At 33.9% G+C, this 23308-nt stretch overlaps 1 protein-coding gene across 4 annotated transcripts; it reads right to left on the reverse strand.

Annotated features, from left to right (window-relative positions):
- Nucleotides 1-1031: 1031 nt before the first annotated feature.
- LOC126774138 (nucleoprotein TPR-like) lies at nt 1032-23308 on the reverse strand. 4 transcript variants are annotated; one of them, XM_050495483.1, is made up of 14 exons: nt 23096-23308; nt 16104-20996; nt 15810-16018; nt 14036-14125; nt 13705-13843; nt 13163-13494; nt 12276-12404; nt 11331-11432; nt 11036-11189; nt 10725-10824; nt 10332-10495; nt 3977-4077; nt 2833-2959; nt 1032-1678 (listed from the first exon to the last, which is right to left on the reverse strand). In XM_050495483.1, exons 1-14 carry the CDS (start codon nt 23271-23273, stop codon nt 1596-1598), a joined length of 6801 nt encoding a protein of 2266 aa, XP_050351440.1. In that variant the 5' UTR covers nt 23274-23308; the 3' UTR covers nt 1032-1595. The 4 variants fall into 4 exon arrangements, with proteins under 4 accessions (XP_050351440.1, XP_050351441.1, XP_050351439.1 ...); XM_050495484.1 differs by having other exon boundaries at nt 13169-13497; XM_050495482.1 differs by having other exon boundaries at nt 3977-4074; nt 13163-13497.

Raw genomic sequence — 23308 nt, forward strand, 5'->3', positions numbered from 1 at the left:
TTGAATCAAAATATAATTTAAAAACTAAATACTTTATTAGTAACTATTGTCAGACAGTCACCTTTTTTAATAAATGGATATCTTTTAGATTTAACGCATGCGGCGTAGGTACCAACCAAATAATCGATTATGTATCTGAGATTGAGATAGACTGGACTTGGTTCATATAAGTAGTAATTGTGCTATGAAACTTTCCGCATGGTGCTATCAATTTATAATGTACTTTAATGTGATTTTAATGTACACGACATTAAAAGTATAAACGTTTAACTTACAAAGAAATTAAAGAAAACATAACGACCTTTGATGATGTAATAGAATTTTAGCAAATATATTTAATTTGGCGACAGAATTTAAGTGGCGCTAATTATAAATAGCGATTGTTTTAATGGGCATAATATTAGCAAAAAGTTTAATCTCATTTTTAAATAACAATGATAATTCTTTTCTATTTAAATATTAGTATTAAGTGCTTATATTTTATAGCTTCATCTAAAACTCTTTCTAAAAACAATTAAAAAATACATACTTTAAATTGCTGCAAAGAGATATAAACAATAATCATGACAGCCAAAATAACAAAATACGACATAAAACGTTGACCTCGTAGTGAATCCTATATGAGGGATATAATTAAGCAAGTGATTATATATTTACGAGCAGAAAAAACACTTATTTACTTTTTATAACTAATTCGAAGGTGACTGTCTGAATAATCCTGGTTAGTTTGCGCATCATTAATTGAGATAAGATAAGAAATGGCTTTGTTTACAATGTATATTTGCGTTTTAATTAAGTCTTTTTTTCTTCATGTTTTTAAATATACTTTGCAATTATTTTTTTACTGATAGTAATATTGTATTATATTTGTTTATGACTTTTAATAATAATATATTACTTTTAATAATATCCTGGGACATTTTTCACACACGGCCATCTGATCCCAAATTAAGCTTGTACAAAGCTTGTACTTTGGAAACCAGACAACTGATTTATGAAGAATCTTTATCTCTAATAAATAATAACACCTGTAGATTTGTTTACTTTATTCATTAAATCTATATTAATGACAATTATATAATTTTAATAATTAAAATATGGAATTGTTGCCGAAGAACTAAGTAGACACTTATTCAACACAAACACTGACAGTAGTTTTCTACCACTCTTCCACAATTCTTCGTTTAACTAAATAATTGTATTTGAAAAAGATTCTATTTTTTATTTATGGCTGATTTTTCAATTACCAGTCGCGTTTATCAGATATCAAATAAAATTAATGTTTTGACAGTTTCTATGCACAAGTTCTATGTCAAGATGTCAAACGAATTCTTTTGATAAAAGTTAAGGCGATAAAAAATCAGCCCTTAAGACATCTAAATAACATATCTAAATTACTACATATAAATCGCTTATCAATAATTACATGGAAAGATATTTTAATAGTTGTGAAATCATGACAGATTTTTATGGCCTGTTTTTATAATGTTGACATTAATATGATAATATGAAAAAAGTCTTAATATTCTTAGCACATGTAACTAGACATAATATAATATAATATAATATAATACTACCGAATACACCGCGTTGGCTTAGAATCTAGAGTAATTGTGTGATCTTCGTGGCGGCCGACCTCGTGCTCGCATGCCGCGGCCTCGCGTCCCGCTTTCGCTGTCTGATGAATATTAATGAACATTATTTCTTTAGACATTCAATATTAGTATTGGCAATTGAGGTTATTGGGTGTTTAAAATATAAGAATATGTTTTGTAGGTATGATTATGAGCATATACATAAAAAGCAGTGGCAGTGTTTGCGTTCACAACAAACAAAGATATACTTTTATTTTTAGTATTTTTATCGATGCTTTGTCAAATTATTCTATATACCATGTCTTGTGCAGTTGCGGGAGTTTTATCATATAGGAATAAGTGTTCCCGAAGGACAACTTTGACATAAATTGCATTCGGTGGAATGAGATATAATGTTCTCAAACAATGCCTGGAGTAATTATTTACATTCGTTACGACTTTCTCAGTTTGCCATATTATGTACCATAACAAGTGCATATTGCCTTTGTGTTATAAAGGAAATATTGCATCGCACTTGGTATGGTCGCAGGGTAAGACTTGAACGTAACTGCGCAACTTGGCGAAAAGGAAATTACTAATAACTATCTTTTTGAAGTCTCTCACTGCATCATCCAGGTGCGAGTCTAACTTTGAAGGCATTTTAAGTCGCGGCCGGTTATTGGGAGGTTTCTAATCACAGTTATATACGTAGAATTGCTGAGATCAGTCCTTGACACTAAGTTGTTAATTATTATTTGATTCTTCAATAATAAACGAATCGCCAGGCCTTCCAGTATTTATTTAGTTACCTAATGCCTTAAGAAAACTTACCCCTAAGACACATTTCTTTCACATCGAAGGTTCTTTCTCCTCTGAAGTCCGATATAAAGTGCAAACATATATAGTAAGTATAAACAAATAAAGTATATTGTGACTTCGCTCTTACTAATGATTATGTTTCGAGACCCTAATGTATTTTACACTTAATGGCATTATTTCGACTGGGAGTTACGATTTAGTATTGTCTAGGAATAGGAATTAGACCAGGTGGGACTGATGTCTTAATTAGCCTCGTTTGTTTAAAGACATTTTAACGTGAAAATTATTTAACTTCAGAAATGATAGCAATTTAGAAATAGCGACAAGAATAGTAAATTTAGTCTAATAGTCTGATTTTAAAACCACAGACTCATCACATGTTTCAAGGCTTGATGATTGTGTTTTTAGTTTAGATAATGTATGATGTGGGCTCGTGTACCGGCGGCGCGCATCCAGCGCTGGTGCGGCGAGTGCGGCGTGTGCGGCACCAGCGGCGCGGGAGCGGGAGCGGGCGCGGCGCGGCGCGGAGCGGCGCTCGCCTCCGCCTCGCGACCTTCTTCTGCCACCTGAGGCACAATATATTATTGTTTTTCAACTGAACGTCGTCCTCCAATAATTATGGTTATTAATGCATAAGTAAGAACATTATATCTTTATGTCATAATGGATAAGTCATTTAGTTTTTGTATTAGAAATATAATATCATTTTTATAAAAGAAAGTTTATTGTAAAGGAGCATTTTATTTATCATTTAGAACAACTTTATTTGCTCGAAGTAGAGATGACGTCAATATTTGAAAATGTTAATACAAATGTTTACTCAAATATTAAAGTATAATCCAGTACAAAAATAAGAATAATAACTTTTTATTTCGTGCCATTAGTCCATTACAAAAATATATAATACATGTATTGTGTTAGTTTAGTAAGTTTTAATGAGTATACTACATAATGGAATGTCCTGAAAGTGTAGTATGCAAAAATATAATAACAATGTGAAGATGTTCGTGATCGATATCGGCCACTGTAGTCTCTCTCAAAGTTGAAAAGCTAACTACGCAGAACTTATATGTATAATTGTGTATGCAAACATGTACAACATTGTACACTCTGTTCCCTCATTCTTATAATTTAACAACCTTTTTTAGAATAGCTAGGCGGACGAGCTTATGGGCCACGTGATGGTAAGTGGTCACCAACGCTCATAGACATCAGCATTGTAAGAAATGTTAACTATCGCTTACATCACCAATGCGCCACCAACCTTGGAAACTAAGATGTTATGTCCCTTGTGGCTGTAATTATACTGGCTCACTCACCCTTCAACCCCGAACACAACAATACCAAGTACTGCTGTTCTGCTGTAGAAAAGCTGATGAGTGGGTGGTACCTACCTAGACGAGCTTGCACAAAGCCCTACCACCAGTGAATAAGATTTGTATTGTTTTAGTAAATGCAGAAATAGTTATATTGTATTATGAAGTTAAGCTATTATTATTACAACTTAAACTTGAACATTTAAGCTAGGCTAGCCTATAAAGTTGTAAATCCCAGTAAAATTGTAAAGATAAAGCGAGTTTTACTTGAGGAGGCGATGATGGTTCGCTTCCCTGTGAACTGACAGCGGCGGCTTCTTCCTCTCCGCGGGATTCTTCCCACTCACGAGATTCGCCACCTTCACCTCCTGGATACAAATAAAATATGAGACCTAATGATTTTTTTTTATTTACATCTGAAATACACTATTAGTAAATCGTACGGGTTTCGACCAAAACGGTCCACAGGTCATCTTCTAGCGTACGTAACACACCTCTGGGGTGAAGCTATCGACAAGCATGGAGAATCGTTGGCTGTCAGCCTCGATATCTCCAAGGCTTTCGACAGGGTCTGGCACAGAAGTCTTCTCTCCAAGCTACCGGCATATGGTCTGCCTGCTCAGCTATGCACCTGGATTGCCAGCTTCCTACACAAGCGTAGCCTTCGTGTTTTAGTAGATGGTTGCGCTTCACAATTCTATGTAGTGAATGCTGGCGTCCCCCAGGGATCTGTGCTATCTCCCACACTCTTTCTTTTGCATATCAATGATATGCTCTCTCTTGGGAACATACATTGCTATGCAGATGATAGTACAGTGCATGGTGGATGCCACGGACGCGCAGTGGCTGGGCGGGCGGAAACTGAGGAGAGGCGGGAGAATCTTGTCATTGAACTCGATAGGACGTTAGAGCTCATCGCCAAATGGGGTTCTGATAATCTTGTTGAGTTTAATGCCAAGAAAACACAGGTATGCGCTCTCACAGCGAAAAAGTCACCATTTTATCCTCATCCCTCCCTCTGTGGCACACCGCTGATGATACAAAGCAAAATCGCCATGCTGGGGATGGACGTTCGCTGCGACCTTAGTCCAAGGGATTACATCGAGGCTATTATAAAAACAGCTTCACGGAAACTCGGAGTTCTGAACAAGGTGCGGCGTTTTTTCTCGCCACAACAACTGTGCCTGTTATACAAAACACAGGTACGGTCTTGCGTTGAATATTGCTCGCACCTTTGGGATGGCTCCGCTAAGTACCTACTGGAGGCCTTGGACCGGTTGCAGCGACGTGCAGTACGCATTATTGGCGACGTAAAGGTCACAAACACCCTTGAACCTTTACAATTGCGTCGCGAGATAGCAGCACTGAGCGCTTTCTATCGACTGTATCACGGCGAGTGCTCTGAGGAATTATTCTCTCTAATTCCTGCTTCTCCCTTCCTTCTTAAGTCCACGCGAGCTGGTTCTCGATGTCACCGCCTAACTGTGACATCAATTCCATCGCGCACAAAGAAATTTGGCAACTTTTTTCTTTGTCGTACTACCAAAAAATGGAATTCCTTACCAGCTCACGTGTTCCCCTCCTCTTACAACCCGGGTTCCTTCAAACGAGGCGTGAAGAGGCATCTTGCAGGCCGGCAAGGCGGGGACGGCTAGTACAGAACATTCTTCCCGACTGTACTGGCCGTCGTCGCGTTTGGACTCTACTACCACTTACCATCAGGTGGAGTAGAGTCATTTGCCATCCCGGGGCATATAAAAAAAAATACTATGCACTTAAAGACGTATATTCTATTCCAATGAAAAGAGGAATAAATAAAAACAGACCGTAATTTTCAATATTCAAAGTTATTTGCTGATAACTCCCCTATATTATGCACTACAAACAGTTCTTGATTAATATATCTTCATTTGTAATACAACAATATTTCAGTTAATTACTTAAATCCACTTTAAATTTACTTCCAAAGTTTCGAAAACAGTTTTGCCGAAATTCAAGACGCCATTTTTAGATGAACTGACAATTGTATCGCATTGCGCAAGCGTACAGTGTGGACGTATTGTTTGTGTATTAAAAATAATTAATTTACAGTAATATACAAAAGTAAATCCTAGTTCTAAGTACTCTGAATTCATTTTGGTCTGCCGCGCGCTTGTACGGTGTAACAACATCTGCTATCAAACGACTCAAAGAAAACGGAGCTACTATGAATAGTTTACTGCGCTCACCAAATGGAGGTGGCATATGCCGTGGAAGAAGTGATTCCCAATTGAACATGAGTACTGCTTCTGATACTACGCAAGTTACTTTCAGAAACAAACGTAAACTCCACGGTGAAAATGACTGTGTCATGGATGAATTATCTGAGTTAAAAAAACAAATGGCAGATATGATGGCCCTCATTTCTTCAACCAGTAGCATTCAAAACGACAACATTAATAAGCTTTGCCAGGACGTAACCGCAATTAGAAACCAGGTCAATACTATTAGCAACACCATGGCCAGTATGACCATAGAACAAGACAAACTACGGAAAAACATGCACCAACTTGTCACATCTGCACAAGACACGGAAAAAAGAGTCAAGATTTTAGAATCTGAAATTGACCTACATAAACTATCTGCAACACAAGACAGCAACAAAATGTTAGTAACATGTGAATCATATGAAAAATTAATAAATGAATGTCAAGAACGTAATATAAGGAGCAAAAACATCATCTTAGCTGGTATAACAGAATCCAGTGCTGACAATAGTGCAGACCGAGCACAACATGATATACAAGAAGTATCAAAAATAATTAAGTTACTTATCAACGACTGTCCTGACCCTCAACAAATATACAGACTTGGCAGATACCAACCAACTAAAACTCGCCTTATAAAAGTCTGCTTCTCTTCTGAAAAAATTACGAAACAACTACTCCGTAATAAAAGTACTGTACGACTAAGTAACGTTAAGATATTTTCTGATCAGACACCCTATCAAAGAGAATTTTTAAAGAATCTACAAACAGAGCTCCAACACCGAACTGCCAATGGAGAGTGTAACTTACGCATTAAATATGAAAAAGGGGGGTTGTTGCTCTATCCGAAACGTGGATAAAAGATAAGGAAGAAGCTAGTAGACTTCAATTACCTGGATACTCACACTACTACAACTTTAGACAACATTCAAGGGGAGGTGGCGTGTCAATGTTTGTCCATGACAGCTTAAATCACCATCTTCTAGAGGAAAGCTGTACCAATGATAACCACTTTCTTTGGGTACATATTGACAAGTATTGTATGGATGTAGGTGTCATATATAAACCTGACAGAACAAACTCAAGTGAATTTCTCGAGGAGTATTCACTGCAACTACATGTTATGTTGTTTGTTGTTGTTGAATGTTAATTTTTGGAGACTTTAATTATGACTTATTGAAACCCAATGCTGCGGCTAGTAATTATCAGCTTACTTTAAGAGAGAATGCTATCCAAATTTAAAGTAAATCAATCGTGACTACTGCACTCGTGAGACTAATACAACAACAACTATATTGGATTTTAAGGAGGTATTAAAGTAATAATAATTACGGAAAAAAAAAATTACTTTCGAGGGAGCTAAGCTGTACAACGGGTTACCGAGAGACATTAAAGAGCCCACATCAATGGCAAGTTTCAAAAGACGTCTAAGATTTTATATAACAAACAACATAGTACAATAAATATTTATAAATGATAAAACAATAATTCTAAAAAAAAAAACTGTCTAAAAAATGAAAAGAAAATGGAAAAAAAGGAAAATATATATTAATAAAAATAATAATAATAATAATCAAATAAAATGATGAACAGATTTCAATAAATATGCCGCATCCATACTTTTGTATTCCTGAGGTGACACGGCGGGCGATATGTTTAACAAGCTCGTCGATCGTCGAAAAATTTCTGCATCTACCTTCTTTCTTATGAATTTTTGTAACACTGTACGCTTAGATTTTTATATTAGTTTGTAACTTTCTCATGTAAGTGAATTTCTGTAATTCTTTATGAGAAATAAATTCTTTAAACTTATTAAATTAAACGAATGGAGGAAGAATGATTTTTTACAGAAAAAAATACATTATTTTAGTTTTGTCAAAAATTTTAGATTTTTTAATATATATATTTGTTTATTAATTTGTATATAATATGGAATATGAAATATTTGTAAAAAATATAGAAAGTTACCTAACATTCGATAAAAAATTAATTATAATATATAGTAAAGTAGGTAACGAAAAAAAAAAAATTAAAAGAATTATTTAATTTTAAAGAAATAAAAATTTTAAAATCTCAAAATATTGATTACTTTTATGCATAGCAATAATGAATTTATAGTTTTGAAATGTATACAAAAGTAAAACATTCGTCTCTGATCTTTCGTATCATTCGTACTATTTATTCCTACGATTATTTGGAATTATCAAGTTTTATTTTACGACCTGACTTTGTTTGAACGGACGAACGAATATATCCTTACATAATTTATCATTCGTTCATATAATTTCGTATGATTAGGTATTTTTTAAATGATTTTTATTTATTAACCGTTGTCTTAATATCCTTTAACTAATTACTTCGTAAATAATTAAAAACTCAATATATACTTTTCTAGCTAGCATCGCCTCTTATAAAGTAACTTTATTTTTATTAGAAATAATTTTATTTTTCAACTTGTAGTGTTAAAGGTTTTATATTAAATATGGACCCTCTAAGAGTTGCTCAAATAATAAAGCACTGTTTTTCCCCTGCATGGTTGAATGTTTCTGCTAATTTATATGAAATCTGAACATATAATCTACTGATTAATTTCGAAGCATTGATATATAAAAAACTCAAGATACACACTCGCAACGCCACTGCACACTGCACGCTCGTTAAAAATGCCAAAGAACGTTAAAAAGGAATGGGATATCGTATTTACGGTAAGTAAAAGTGTTTATTGATTTTGTTTAAGATAACAACGCAATATGTGATTTTGATTTAATTTGTCTCAAAACTTCACTCATCGGTCCAAGTATAATACGGCAAATTTCAATGACCGCATTGTCAGTGTAAGAACTATGTATAACAACCTGCTTTTAGTTTTTGTCATATAATACAAATGACCCTTGTCTTAGTTAACGATTCGAACGGAGTCGATTTTTTTAATTATGTTTTTTTTTTAATTAATGATTTTGAACTTTTTTATATTAAAGTTTTTTTACAAATATTTATACATTACATATTATAATATAGTTTTTAATTAAGACATTTTAAAAATAAGTCGTATAAAAGTGATTATAGGAAGCTTATAAATGTTCGTTTACATTATATCGCAGAGAAAACTACAGAAAACCTAAAATCGAATTCAAAAAGACAACTCTACAATAGACTAAATTTATTCCAAGTAAATTAATGTGATTCATGCTGTTGCCATGTCAGTTTAAAAAATAATTATATTTTTAAAGTTTTAAGAGTGATCCTTTTAGTTAGTAGATATCCGTTAGTAGATACACCCTGAAACTTGAAAAAAGTTTTCCGGGCTGGTAGCTCGCTCACCTTAAACTAAATAGATACCTGCTTAGTTTCGATTAAATGTTCTACTAATACTTTTTGAACCAAAAAATTAAATAAATAATTTTACCAGTAAATATTTGTTTCATTGATTTATACACATATCCTATCCAAAACGTCTTTACGCTGAGATAAAAGTATAAATACGTGTTTAGAACACAATTTAACAAACTCTTAAAAACTAATTCAATGTCGTATAAAAATGCCTTGTCCTACCGGCTAATTTCGGTTGTAAAACTTTATTGCTTTTTGTACACTGCTTTGTGAAAACAATTTTAAGCAATGCGCGTAACTATAACTACATATAAAGAATTGCCGAGTGTTTGGTGACGGTTTCGAGTGTTACTTGTGTTCTTGACTGTGTACCTTGGATTTTTTATATATCAATGTTTCATTCATCAAACATCTCGCGAGATTTACGACCCTACCGCTACCCGGCAGACGCGAGCTTGATTCAGTTCCAAAAACGCAGAACTCATTATACATGATATTTTTAAGCTTATAATGCTTGAATTGGGTTATGTAATTTTACAATTCAACATGTCTTTGAGTACTTTATAAGATTGATAACTTAAATTTTGAAGCTTCATAAGAGTATTTAATGTATATCAGTACACTTTAATGTATCTATCACTTTAACATCGAATCCATATTTCATTGTATTATATAACACATAGTAAAATCAAAAATATGTAGACATTAAATAAATAACTTATATTTGAACGAGTTACAAATTATTCATTAGATATTTCAGCTGTCGTAGTTTTATGAAGAATACGATGTATTTATATACATAACCTTTTAGTTCTGCCAAATCACTGTAACCAACGATGTAAAGAGGGTCTCGATTTTGATCATGACGCTTTTGATAGCCGATTAACGAGTAGAATTGGCGCTTATGCTGGAGTGAACAGAAAACTAAACAACTGTTTTCATATTTAAAAGGCAGATGAAACGATGAACACGGCTCACAGCAGTAAGAAGTGTCACGGGACGTTGCTGCACGTTATTTAGGAACAGTAAGGAGGCTCGGTACGTACGCGCGTGGTGCGCGTTCGGCGGCGGCAGCGCGGCGGCGAGGTCGGCGTGCGTGTCGTGGTGCGACGCGGCGCCGCCCGCCTCCGCGAACGTGAAGCGCGCGCCCGCCGCGCCCGCGCCCTCCGCGCCCGCGCCGCCCACCGGCGACACCACCGCTTCGCCGAACCTGTCGCGAACGAACACACGAACTCATTAGACAATCCACTCTTTCTAATTTCTATAAACTACTACTAAATATTATGTTTTACTCACCTATATTATACTAGGAATTAATAAACTAAAAAAAACATTAGGATGGTATTTCATTTAGTGTTGATGTTTTCTTTTAATTCGAATAGTTTTTATCAGTTTAAGACGACTAATTTAAGATTTAAGATATTTGCCTTTGTTCATACCCGTCATTTCGCCTAGGGACGTATAGCGTAGGAGTGGAAGGAACAATGCCGTCATCGCCATCGTCACCACCGTTCCCACCTAGCGATAAAGCTCCACTTGCTGAAAATTAAAATTATATTGAAAAGGAATCCAAGAGAGTCTTGACCCTGAGGGTCGAAGGAGAGCCATGGTCATCTTAAATGAAAACAAATTTTCTCCATGTCGCAACTGCTTATCTAGTGCGTGTAGACCAGTTTTATTTATATAAAGCTTTAGACAGACAATTCGAATATTTTACTTATTTTGAAAGCGATAATATAAAGCAACTCACGCTCGGTGCCGCTGCTGATGGCCTCCATCTGCTGGTGCGCGGGCGCGGGCTCGCTGTCGGGCTCGGGCGCGGCGTGCGAGCCACTGTCGCCCAGCTCGCCCTCGTCACCGTCGTCCGCCACACCGCCCGCCTCAGGGCTCTGCGCTGGCGACTCCTGAGGGTCCGGCCAAACGTTTGTATGCTAGGCTTAGTTCCAATAACATCTGTACGCTCGTCGCTCTCCCGTTGCATAGGAGGCGTGCTACTATATTACACTCACAAAAAGTTTAACAAAAGCGGGACAATTAAAGAATACCTGGCGAACGATATTTTCTCCGTCGTCACCCTCAACTTCTTCCTCCTCTTCACCTTCTACATCCTGTTCTTCTTCCATATCTTCTTCGTCTTCCTCTCCCTCCTAAAAAAAAGCCTTTATGTTTTGGTTTCATAATAAGGGTTATTTGTAAAAGATCAATTACCTCACAGGGCCACATTACTGACATAAGCGACAACTTTGTTCTTCGACTTTTAATAATTCGTCAAATCATTGTTTTTGTATTATTTATATTATTTGACAAAATATATTTCTCTAACTACTAACGATTGAGACTTTTTCGTACTCGTACCGATTTTCGGTACGTACTACGGTTAAGGACTGCCTCTAAATTTAGTTAAGTAAGAAGTGACTATGGATGCAGTATATCTACAAGCCTAGCTAGACTTATCAAATAATGGTAACATGTTATAATTTTTCTTTAACAAAAAATAGTAGATAGTTAATATTTTGTTTTTCCAGGCACTTTATTGTAAAAAAATCAGATAAATTCATGATAATAATTCATTTATAAAAAAATATCCTTCAGATATACTTAATGTAAGTAGTTTCCAAGTTATTATTTTGAAAAGGCTCGAAAGGCGTGACGTAACTACTAAATACAGACATTTAAGAGCATCAAAGAATGAAATGCTATTTTTGGAATATCAGGTTTTGTAGAAAGTCATAGACCAAATGTTCTTGTTTATGGTGTTAGTGATATAGCCCTGCAAAGTTATTAGTGTTTTACAAATATCCTTGTATACATATATTATATAATTAATACGTATATCATTATATTATACCCTTTTTATGAAAAATATTTTTACTTCTGAACAAAAGGACAAGTGCACTAACCAATATGTAAGCAGATTTAAATCACCTAGTCAGTATATCCAAGCCAAAAAAACTTTATGAGTTAAATAGAAAAGATGATATTTAATTTACCCTATACATAGTGCCAGTGCATCGCTCGTCGTCCTCCTCAGAATCTACTACAATGACACCTTCATCGTCTTGATCGCAGCGCGACGAAGTTGGCACTTGATATTCCACCTCTACCGAACGCTCGAAGCCCTGTCGAAGTTTTATTTAAATAAATATATGATGATTACTGGAGCATTTTTAAGCATTTAGAGATATTATATTGATATACTTTTAATTTTCCTAATGCCTACTGTAAATTTAAATAATAGCTCCATGAGATTGATTCTATTCTAGTGATAACATAAAAAATTAACTTAAGTTTATGTTAATTTGCAATGCGTACTTAATACCACCAGCTTGCCTTTACTTGTAAATTTCGTCTTCTATCTATTAAGACGCACAGAGCATACAAATGAACTTCGACATTACGATATTTTAGCCACGCCCAACTATTTTAATAGTAATTATTATTTTAGCTAGTGAGTCTTACTAAATTCTCAACAGTAAATAATTATGTTAATTTTATGTCGACATTATATTTCTTTTTTTATTTACCATTTTTTTGCTAATTACATCTTAGGCTTACGGCTTTTTTGTCTTTGGTTTAACAAATCTCTTTACAGTTAATTGATATAATAATGTATTAAATGCCCTAAAATCTAGTTTTTGCTAAGCTTTTGTATTATATTCTGTCATTATCAGGATGGATCCCTAATAATGATTGATAAAAATTTATGACTTTCTAATATTTTCTAACCTATACTATGTTATAAAAACGATTATACTGTAAAAAAACTTTAATGTTTTTAATCTGACGTGCTACTGAGAATTATATTGACAGTAAAACTGATTCGACCCGAGATTCTGAGTTTCGAGAAACCTCTGGATCTGACAAATATATTTCACACCTGTACCCTCGTTCGCTTTGCAGTCACGGGGCGCTGCTGCAGGCGGCGCTTCGGTGGCCGGGCATCGGGCGGCGCGTGAGACGTGCTAACTCCAGGGAGCGCGTGAGACGTGCTCACGCCGGGCGCCGCGTGCGACGTGCTCACACCGGGAGCCGCGTGCGACGTGCTAACGCCCGGAGTCGTGTGTGTGGTGGTCACGCCAGGGGCCGTCTGCGACGTGCTCACGCCGGGCGCTGCGTGCGACGTACTGACTAAGGGCGCAGCGTGCGACGTGCTCACACCCGAAGTTTGACCACCTGCCGTCGATGCGGAGGTCGGGCTCGCACTCACAGCTCCTTATTTAAAATTATGGTTTTAAATAAGGAGTTATTATTATATAATCAATTTATTCACAAAAAGAATAAATAAGGCACTTTAAGTAAATTTAGTATTATTATGAAACGGAATACTTGATTTTTATTTATTAAGACTACCTTCTTGGCATCTAAATGAGACCAAACGGTAACTTAAATATTTTAATCAAAGATGACATCAATACCCACCGGTGAGTTGCTGTGCAGGTGCCGGTTGTGGCGCGGCGCTGGTGACGCCGGGAACTGCTGAGCTGGCTGACGGAGCGACGACCGAGCCTGAGCTGGCACCAGTCGGTTGCTCTATACGAGGCATAACTAGGGCCACCGCCTAGTCGATGTTTTTGTATATTAGTTGAATTACTTTGAATTTAAACATTTTAATCACGATTAAAATGCTACATTTTAAATGTATACATTGTCATAATATTGCTATTTTTATTATTATAATAATGTTGATGACATGTTTGGCAAATATTTTAAATCAAATCAAATATTTCAAAGGTATGTTTATAATATGAACCTGTTGTGGTGCTTGGGAATGAGAAGAAGACTGTGCTGTACTATCACTAGACCCCGAACTGCCCATTCCGACTTCACTTGTATCCATGTCCTGTAAAAGGTAATAAATAATAATTTCGTTTTTTCTTTTTTAATAACACTATTACTATTCGTTTTCAAATACATATCTTTTTTCAGAAAGTAACTAAATATTACTTAGCGAAACAGTTTTAGTTGGAACTTCTTGATTTTATAGACTATTTTGCTCGCTATTGAAAGACTATTTGGCAATGTTGCAACTTACAAAATCACTGTTATTATTCCAATTTTTTTTTTTGGTAATAAGTTGAAGGTGTAAACTTCAACTGCTCGAATGCTGGTGGGTTCGTTGTAAATCAAAATACTTCCAAAAAGTAATATTTCATTTCGCTAATTATTAAATTATTATATGTAAATAAGACATATTTCAAAGGGTCACCAAGAAACTCGAAAAATAGTGTAAACAAATTTAACATTTAAATCATATAATATTTTTCTTGAATATTGAATATAGTATGGAAATGTGATGGTGATGTTTAATTAATTTAATGTCATGCACATTGTATTGTGAAAAAAAATTAACTAGGCAATACAGTAAATGAGGCAAAAATTATAGATAAATGAAAAAACCTGATTGAATTTGCATTTTAAATAATATACCTACAGCTTAATATTTTTCAATTTAATATATCATTATATGGAAGTTGTTGCTTGAATTGGAATGCTATGAGACTGATACAGTGAGATCTTTATTATACACAAACTGTTCGAACAAAACGTTCAAAACGCTTTATGTAAGTTTCCATTACAATAATGGATACATTATTCTTTTTTATGTACGCATTTTTGGTAATATTTAACCCATTCAACAATGAATTCGATGAATAGGTGAAGGACATTAAAAATACTAATATGTTAAAACATAGATTTGCCGTCAGATTATTGGTCTGTAGAAGAAAAAGATGATTAATACTGCAATTCTATTTTGTTTTGTTTTTTGGCCTTGAGTGTTTGTAAACAACATAGATTATTTCTTGATAATATTATAAATGCATAAGTAACTTAAGTCTTGTGTTTCTTACGCTTTCAAGGCTAAACCACTGAATCGATTTTGATAAAATTTGGTACAAAACAGTCTAAGCGTTGAGGTATAATATAACGATCGCTACTGTAATTGATTGTCAGGTCAGGGGTCAGTAAGTATAGTAGCAGAAGGTAGGAGAATGTAATATATAAATGGTCTTTAATATATATAATTGATTTGAATTATATATTTGAATTGTTTACAAATAATAACAATAGCAATTGTAAATTGAAATATTTAATTTTATTTAATGCGTTTTCTTGTAGCCGTAATAGCCGAGATGGCCTAGTGGTGAGAACGCGTGAATCTTAACCGATTATCGTGGATTCAAACCCGGGCAAGTACCACTAAATTTTCATGTGCTTAATTTGTGTTTATCTCGTGCTTGACGGTGAAGGAAAACATCGTGAAGAAATCTGCATGTGTCTATTTTCATTGAAATTATGCCACATCTGTATTATAGAAGCGTGGTGGAATTAGCCATCCAAACTTTCTCCTCAAAAGGGAGAGGAGGCCTTAGCCCAGTAGTGGGACATTAACAGGCTGTTAGTGTGTGTGTGTAGTATAGTGTACTTATCCTGTCATTCAAAAAAATCTTATTTCTTACTTTGAAAGTTGAAATGACTTCTAATCGAACTATAAATTCCTTCAAGAATTAATTAATATATTGTACCTGAGTAGACTCTGGTGGTGCGGCAGAGGCAGCGGAAGCGGTAGACGCTATGGCAGATCTTGGCAAAGGTCGCGACGAGGATGCTGGCATGTACTCTGTACTATGTGCATCATGTGGGGCGGTAGGGCCCACTTGTGCCATAGGTCGTATTGAAGCTAAAGGTGTCTCGCCACCGCGCCTACTTGCCGAAACACTTTGCTGTGCTACACCTTAAAGTGTTATAAGTTCATATAAGAATTGAATAAATAAATTGTTTAATATTTACTTTATATTAAATATATAATACGATCTTACCGGCCATTGGTTTAATATTTGCCGTTGGTGGATCTGTAGTAGTTTTCTCAATTGTGACTTGTTGCTTGGATGCTGATGCTTGATTAGCTAATTGTCTTTGTAGTATGTTAACTTTCTGCATAAGAGATTCAACCTCTCTATTTCGTTCTGTTTGGGCTTCTACACGCTCCTTCTCTAAGCGTGTCAGACGTCCTTCATACTGTGATTTTATAAGTTCTAACCTTGCGTCTTGTTCGTCACGAGTGCTCTGTTCAATAGTCCCAATTTTGTTTCGTGATTCATCTAATTCTCGGCTAAGTGTATTCTTTAATTCCGTCAATTGAACTATTTTACTTTTAGCTTGCTTTAAAACTTGCTTTGCCTTTTCTTCTTTATCCGTATTAGCGGTTTTTAGTGTTTCAAGTTCTTGTTTTAGTTTTTCATTAGTAGCCTTTTCTAATGCTAGCTGCGCTTGAAGTTCATTCAGCTGTTCTTCAATTTTTTTATTAGTTTCAACTAATAATGCACTAGCTGCAGTTGCTTCGCCTTCATTCTTTTTCTTCTCATCTTCAACCGTTTTTACTAATTCCTCATACTGAGCCTTATATTTTTTAGCAATCTTTCGGATCTGCATCTCTTTATTCTTTATATCATTTAGAGAAACTTCTTTATTAGAAAGTTCTTCAGTTAACTTAGTATTTATATCGGTAGCGGAACCGTATTCGGACTTAACTTTTGTTAATTCTTCTGTCAGGCGAGCCATATCATCTTTAAGTACTTGTAGTTCTTCTTGCAACTTTTTGTTTTCCTCCATCAGGTTGTTCTGTTGTCGCGAAAGAAGACTATACTGCTCTTCCAATTTAGATTTTTCTACTTTAAGAGTACCTAATTCTTCGTTAACTTTTCTAAGATTTTCTTTTTCGTTTGTTAACATTTTGGCAAGAGTTTCCCGTTCATTTTGTAGACGTTTCCAATCTTCAGGACTAGTTTTGTTGGCACGTTCAACTAAAGCATTGACTCTTGTTCTCCATCTTGCGCAATCAGCCTTTAAAGAAGTATTCTCAGATTGTAATGTTTCATTTTTCGATGTAATATCCGATATTACATCCTGCAATGGAGATAGTTGATCTTCCAAAGATTTAATATTAGTTGTTAATTCTTCAACACGTTGAGTTAAAGTGTCACGTTCTTCTCGCAAAATTTTATTACTGTCTAACAGCGCATTTAATGTCTCGATTTTTCTTAAAATATCGGATTGTTTATTAACAGTTACCATGCTTACTTCAGACTTTTCTCTTTCGGAAGCTAAAGTTAATTTGCAATCATCCAATTGTTTTTCAGTAATTTCTAATTGGGACCTCAATCTCATAGTTTCAGCTTGTAGAATATCGAATTTGGCAATGGTGATATCTTTTTCCTTCCGTAAAAATTTAACTATTTGGAACAGTTGTTCAGAGGACTTACCGTCTTCCTCGCTGACAGATATATTTATATTTGAATCATTGGCAGATTCATTCATACTTTCGGAACGAGATCTAGAGGCATGAGACACGGATAATTGTGTGCCTAGTGCCTGAATTTGGTCATGTAATAAAGAGTTTTGACTATTTAAATCTTTAAAACGCTGAACGAGCTGCTCATTTTCACTTGTAAGAAGTTTTTCTCTTTCTATCCATGACAATCGTTCCGTTTCCATTTTTTCTATAGTACTATTTTTCAAAGCTACAATTTCGTTTAATTGATTTTGTGCTTTGGATAACTCATCTTTTACATGTGATAATGTCTGAATATCGGTAGAATGTAATATCATTTCGTGGGTATACTTTTCTTCTGCTTTTTGAACAGCTGCCGATAAATTAGTAATTTCAGATCTCGCAACGTCAAGTTCAGTTTTGCAAGTATCAAAGCTAGTTAATGCATTCTTTAATTCTTCTTGAGCAGCTATCAATTCATTTTTCAAAGAAATATTTGCATTAGTATACTCTCCATTTGCATGTAATAATAACTCCGCTTCTAATTCAGAACATTTATCTTCAAGTTGTTGAATTTTTTTATTATTGTCTGTTAGTTTCAGTTCTGTTTCCATTTTGTATTTTTCATATTCATCATTAAGAATTCTTAATTCTTTTTCAGCACTTTCAGAAATATCACAATATTGCTTGATATGTTCTTTAGCTGAATTCAGTTGTTCAATAAGTGATTTTATCTCAATGTCTTTGTTGATTAATTTGTGCTCTAAATCTTTTACTTTTTTCACAATATCTAGTGATCCATCCGTGTTAGGATCGAGAGCTACTTTGAGTCTTTTCTGCAATTCTTCATTGCTCTTACTTTTTTCAGCATAATCTTCCCTCAATTGTTGAATTTCGTTCCTCATTGCATCTGCAGCATCTTTCTCTTCTTGCATGCGTGATTTAGCAGTTTCAGTTTGAAGTTCTAGATGAGATGCTAGCTCTCTAAATCTATCCTGCTCTTCTTGTAACCTTCTCCTTAAAGCCGCACATTCCCGAGTCGCTTCATCTAATCTAGTTTCTATTCTAGCACGATTTTCTGCTTCAACGCGTTCTAAGCTCGCTTTTATTAATTCTAAATTTTTCAGAAGTAATGATTGTCCTTGTCTCTCTCGGTTAAATATCTCTTTTTCCGTTTGTAACCTTAACTCAGTGTCTTTTAATAACTTGTTTTCTAGCTTTAAGTTGTCAAGTTGAATTTCTGCAGCTGCTAGCTTTCCTTGTGAATTTAATACTTCATCTCTTAAATGTTGCAAAGAAACTTCATGTTTGGCAATGGTAGCATTGTACGCTTTATTTTTCTCTTCTAGCGAGGAAATTTGTTTTTTGTAAGTGGTTACATTTGTTTGTAATATTTTTAATCTTTCATTATTATATTCTGATGTTGAAGCGCATTTACTATTGGCAGCTGTCAATTTAGCAATTTCTTGTCTCATATTGTCAATTTGTTCAAACAACATTCTCTCATTAGTAAGCTTCTCTTCTTTATAAGTCTTATGTTCTTCCTTTAATAATTCCAGTTGCTTTTCTGTCTCTCTATATTTTGCTTCAAAAGATGAAATATCTGTATTCAACGGTTTTTGGGAATTGTCTGGTGTTGTATCCATGGTGTATGTTTCGCCCTTTTCTAAGTCAGAAGTGTCATAGAGAGACGATGTTTCAAGACGTTTACCTTTCATATGGTCATGGTATAGTTTTTTAAACATATCGCGTTGTCTGATGAGCCCATTTACCATTTTTGTTTGCCTTTCCTGAGCCTCTGTTAATTCTGTAACCCTCTGCTTCAAGGTTTCAATTTTATTTTGCATTTCACCACTTTCAAATTCTTCTTTGTGTCTTTCTAGCTCTTCTTGTTTATCTGTTAATTCACGAATCATTCTCAACAATTTTTGATTATTGCTCTGCAGCTCTTGAATATCACCAAATGTTACTAAAGTTTTAGATATAACTCGGGAAGAATTCAAATCAGAGGAATTCCCAGGATTTGATGTATTGTGTGATAAGTCATGATCTCCATTAAGAAGTTCTCCTCGGTTATGCTCTATCTCTTTTAACAGGAAACAGACTTGCCGTCCTAAATCAGCGAGTTCACCTTTTAATCTATTGTTTTCCCTAGTGAAATGGTTAGCTATTTTAGAACTTTCTTCATAATCTTCTCTCAATCTATTATTTTCAAATACCAAATTTTCCATTTGTTGTGATAAGGCAGTATTAGACTCCACTGCTACTTCATAATCAGCTTTCTGTTTATGTAGCATGGGAACTTTATCTTCTAGTTCTTGTACTATTTTATTAATAGTCGCATCAAGACGTTGATTATGCTCTTTTTCTTCATTCAAGTCTTCTGTCACTTTTACTAACTGTGAATAAACTTGAGTTAAAGACATACCTGACTTCAATAGTTTACTTGCAATAGCTGCAGATGGTGCAATATCACTAAGAGCAGTTTCCAATTTTTGAGCAGAAGCAGCCTTTAGGAGATCATTAGCATTTTCTAATTCATGCTTTAATGAAGCTATTATTTCATTTTTTTTTTCTAAAATTTCTTCATGGTCCATTTCACTCTGTTTATATTTTGTTTCTAACTCTCCATATTTTTCTGTAGCTTCATTTAATAACTTTTGTAATTCAGCAATACCTTCAGTTAATTCAGAAGTTTTTGCCTCCGCATCATCATTCATAGTTTTAAACAAATCAGCCAATTTAGTTTTTGCATCTAATTCTTTTTTGTAGTTTTCAGACATTTTATTTTCTATCTCTCGCTGTTCCATTAAACGTTGTGTCAGATTTTCAGCACGATTGTTTAAATTCTTTCGAATTTCGTTTAATTGTTCTATAGTCTCATTTGCTACATTTAATTCTTCGAGTTTTTCAGTAAGTTGCGTCTCTAAGCTTACCAATCTGCTTGTGTTATTTAATCTCATTGTTTGTAATTCAGAAGTTAGCCTATTGACCTCTTCACTTAATGCAGTTATTTGAGAATTAAGTAATACCCTTTCTTGTTCTAACCGTTTTTCTCGATATTGTAAGGTTAGTTCTTTGTTTTGTATCTCATCATTTAATGCTAGTGCTTCACATTTGGAATCGATAGCAGCGCGAAGTTGCTGAGATAATGATGTTTCAGTGGCAGTGAGCCTTTCAATTTCAGCGTCACGCCGTTGTAATATTCTTGTCAAATCATTTCGTTCATCAACAGCAGAATCTCTAGAGCTTTTAAATGTTATGACTTCATTTTCTAAACGACAAATTTTATCTTGAGCTTGTTTCAATTCATTATTAAGAGATTCAACTTGTTTTTCAAGTTGTTCAATTGTTTCTTCAGCCGCCAAGAGTTTTTTAGCAGCATCTTCATATTGAGTTTTGTATTCACGAATAGTGGTTCCGGCTACTGCAATTTTTTCATCTGCAAACAAATATTTCATTAACAACATATTAATTTTAAAAAATAGCAGTTTTAAAAACATTACAAAATATATATACGCGTAAAAAAATATGCAAGACCTATATTGTACAATGCAATTACATGCGAATAGATTGTTTCCCGAGTGTTTATACTTTATATGACTTTGATTAAAAAATATCTTAGGATATAATAGGTAGACAGACGGGTAATTGTGCCATAAGCGCTGACCTTTGGGCCTCTACTTATACTGCCTCATTCGCCCTTTAAACGGTTACAACAATACTAAGTATTGCTATTTGATGGTATCTGATGTGTGGATGAACAATATATACAAAGATATTCTTGCCCAAAGCTCTATCATCCTCAAGTAAATCCTGATTATACAAGTAAAGTTGAGATAAAAAGCATAGAAACTATAGATTCAGTCAAAGCATGTGCATCTTAACTAAAGATTGAGGGTTCTAACCTGGCCAAGTACCTCATAATTTTGAAAAAATATTTTATGTTGACTGAAGTTGTGAAAGTGTAAAAAACAAATTAAAAACCAAACTCACTTTTATATTTATAATATTAGTAATATTATTGAGTCCTTGATATTATATTGTACATACATTCTTAAATAAAAACAATTTTTATTGACAATTATTTCTATATAAATTATCTCTTAAAGAAATAATACATCTCTCATGTAAAAGAAAACTCAGATATAGTTGATTAATCTCCAAACACTAAACAAAGTCAGATTAATTTTTCATTTAAATGGTCATTGGTCAATGGTAGTAGAGGCAGCCAATAAAGGTTCAGTTTTTAATCAAATATTAAATCTATCATTAAACTTATCCAATATGTTACTGTTAAGCATTATAAGGAATAAAATGTAGGTATATTTTATATTTAGTTGTCAATTAAGCTGGACCCGTAGAAAGTTAGAGGAAATAGTCCTTAGTTTAACAAAACAGAACAGTTACTCTTATACTTAGTATTATATATATAGTACATAGATATATAGTAGTAGTCAGTAAAATGTTTTTTTAATAACCCTATATATATACCTTGAATAAACATGGTGGGCACAGCAGTGGTGGACGTAATTGTTATAGGATATCATGTACATAAGTTAACATCATTTGTAATGTAAGTATCACAGAGGACTAATACCTATTAATTTTTTACAACTGCACAAAATGTAAAAAAGCACTGCAATATGCTGTGCACAACTAATTACATTAGTATTACTATAAACAGATATTTTGAATTAAAAAAAAACCAGCCAGAACTTGACATGATATTGGTCGAGATCTTACACAAAATCTATCATATCCATTATGGATTTGCAAACAAATGGTGTTTTAAATGTTGGCTAAATTGTTATCGGAACTTTGGAAGTAAAATGGAAGTGAATATAAGTGATTAAGTGAAATAGTGTTGTATTATAACTAGACTTACATTTAAATTAAAACAGTTGTTCTCAATTAGTTTATCTAACCTACGACTTTAAGAAAGAGCTCAAACTCACTTACCTTTCTATAGCAATAAAATGCTATAGAAGGATTGGATTGATTTAGTTATTTTTAAAATGTATGTTATTTATGTAATCCTGTACAGGAAAAGTTTTATTAATTAATTTTTTAGTCTTAAAATTATTTATTTATTGGTAAATGTAAAATAGTCTCTAATGTAACTATTGCCATTTTATAATGATGGCTGTAACAAATCCAAGGTCTTAATAAAAATTAAAATGTTGATTTTTAATATAAATTATTAGAATTTATAATATGTAACCAACATATGTATTATTCAGATTGGTAAAAGTAAAGAGTAAGGTAGTTTAAAAAAATGGTATGTTTAAGTACAGCAATTTTTTTATACAAAAATAAACTATTGCATATATAAATGTCGATAGATTTTAATGTTTTAATTGATTTCATTAAATTGCATACATATCCAAAAAAATGTAATGATTTTATTTCCTTCTATAAAAAAATGAAACCAAATTCGCATTAAATCTGAATACGATTTTGATAACTTTCCATTGTAAATTCACAGCTTAGTAAATATTCGAATGGTATTTTATAATGCATCAATAGACCGGCACCTACCTATTTGTGATTTACTTGTTTCACATAAAGCTTTGGACGTCAGATATTCTTCAAACTTTTGATCAATATATGCATTAATTTTATCTGCAACATTGTTTGGTATGTCGGCGATTTCATTTTCAGATAAAACATTGTTTAAATGATTAGTTCCACCGGCTTCCACACTCACGGCTTCCATTTTTCTTGCAGAACATGAGTACAAAGCAGAAACTC

This window comes from Nymphalis io, chromosome 16 (genome assembly GCF_905147045.1).
Source record: "Nymphalis io chromosome 16, ilAglIoxx1.1, whole genome shotgun sequence".
In the NCBI taxonomy this organism is placed as follows: Eukaryota; Metazoa; Arthropoda; class Insecta; order Lepidoptera; family Nymphalidae; genus Nymphalis; species Nymphalis io.

Excerpts from the sequence above, each read along its gene's own strand:
- LOC126774138 (XM_050495481.1), bottom strand. The coding sequence starts at position 23,273 with ATGGAAGCCGTGAGTGTGGAAGCCGGTGGAACTAATCATTTAAACAAT. Across the intron at positions 16,019-16,103 it reads AAATATTAAACCAATGGCCG|GTGTAGCACAGCAAAGTGTT; the intron begins GTAAGATCGTAT and ends TAACACTTTAAG. Across the intron at positions 2,960-3,976 it reads AACCATCATCGCCTCCTCAA|GTGGCAGAAGAAGGTCGCGA; the intron begins GTAAAACTCGCT and ends ATTGTGCCTCAG.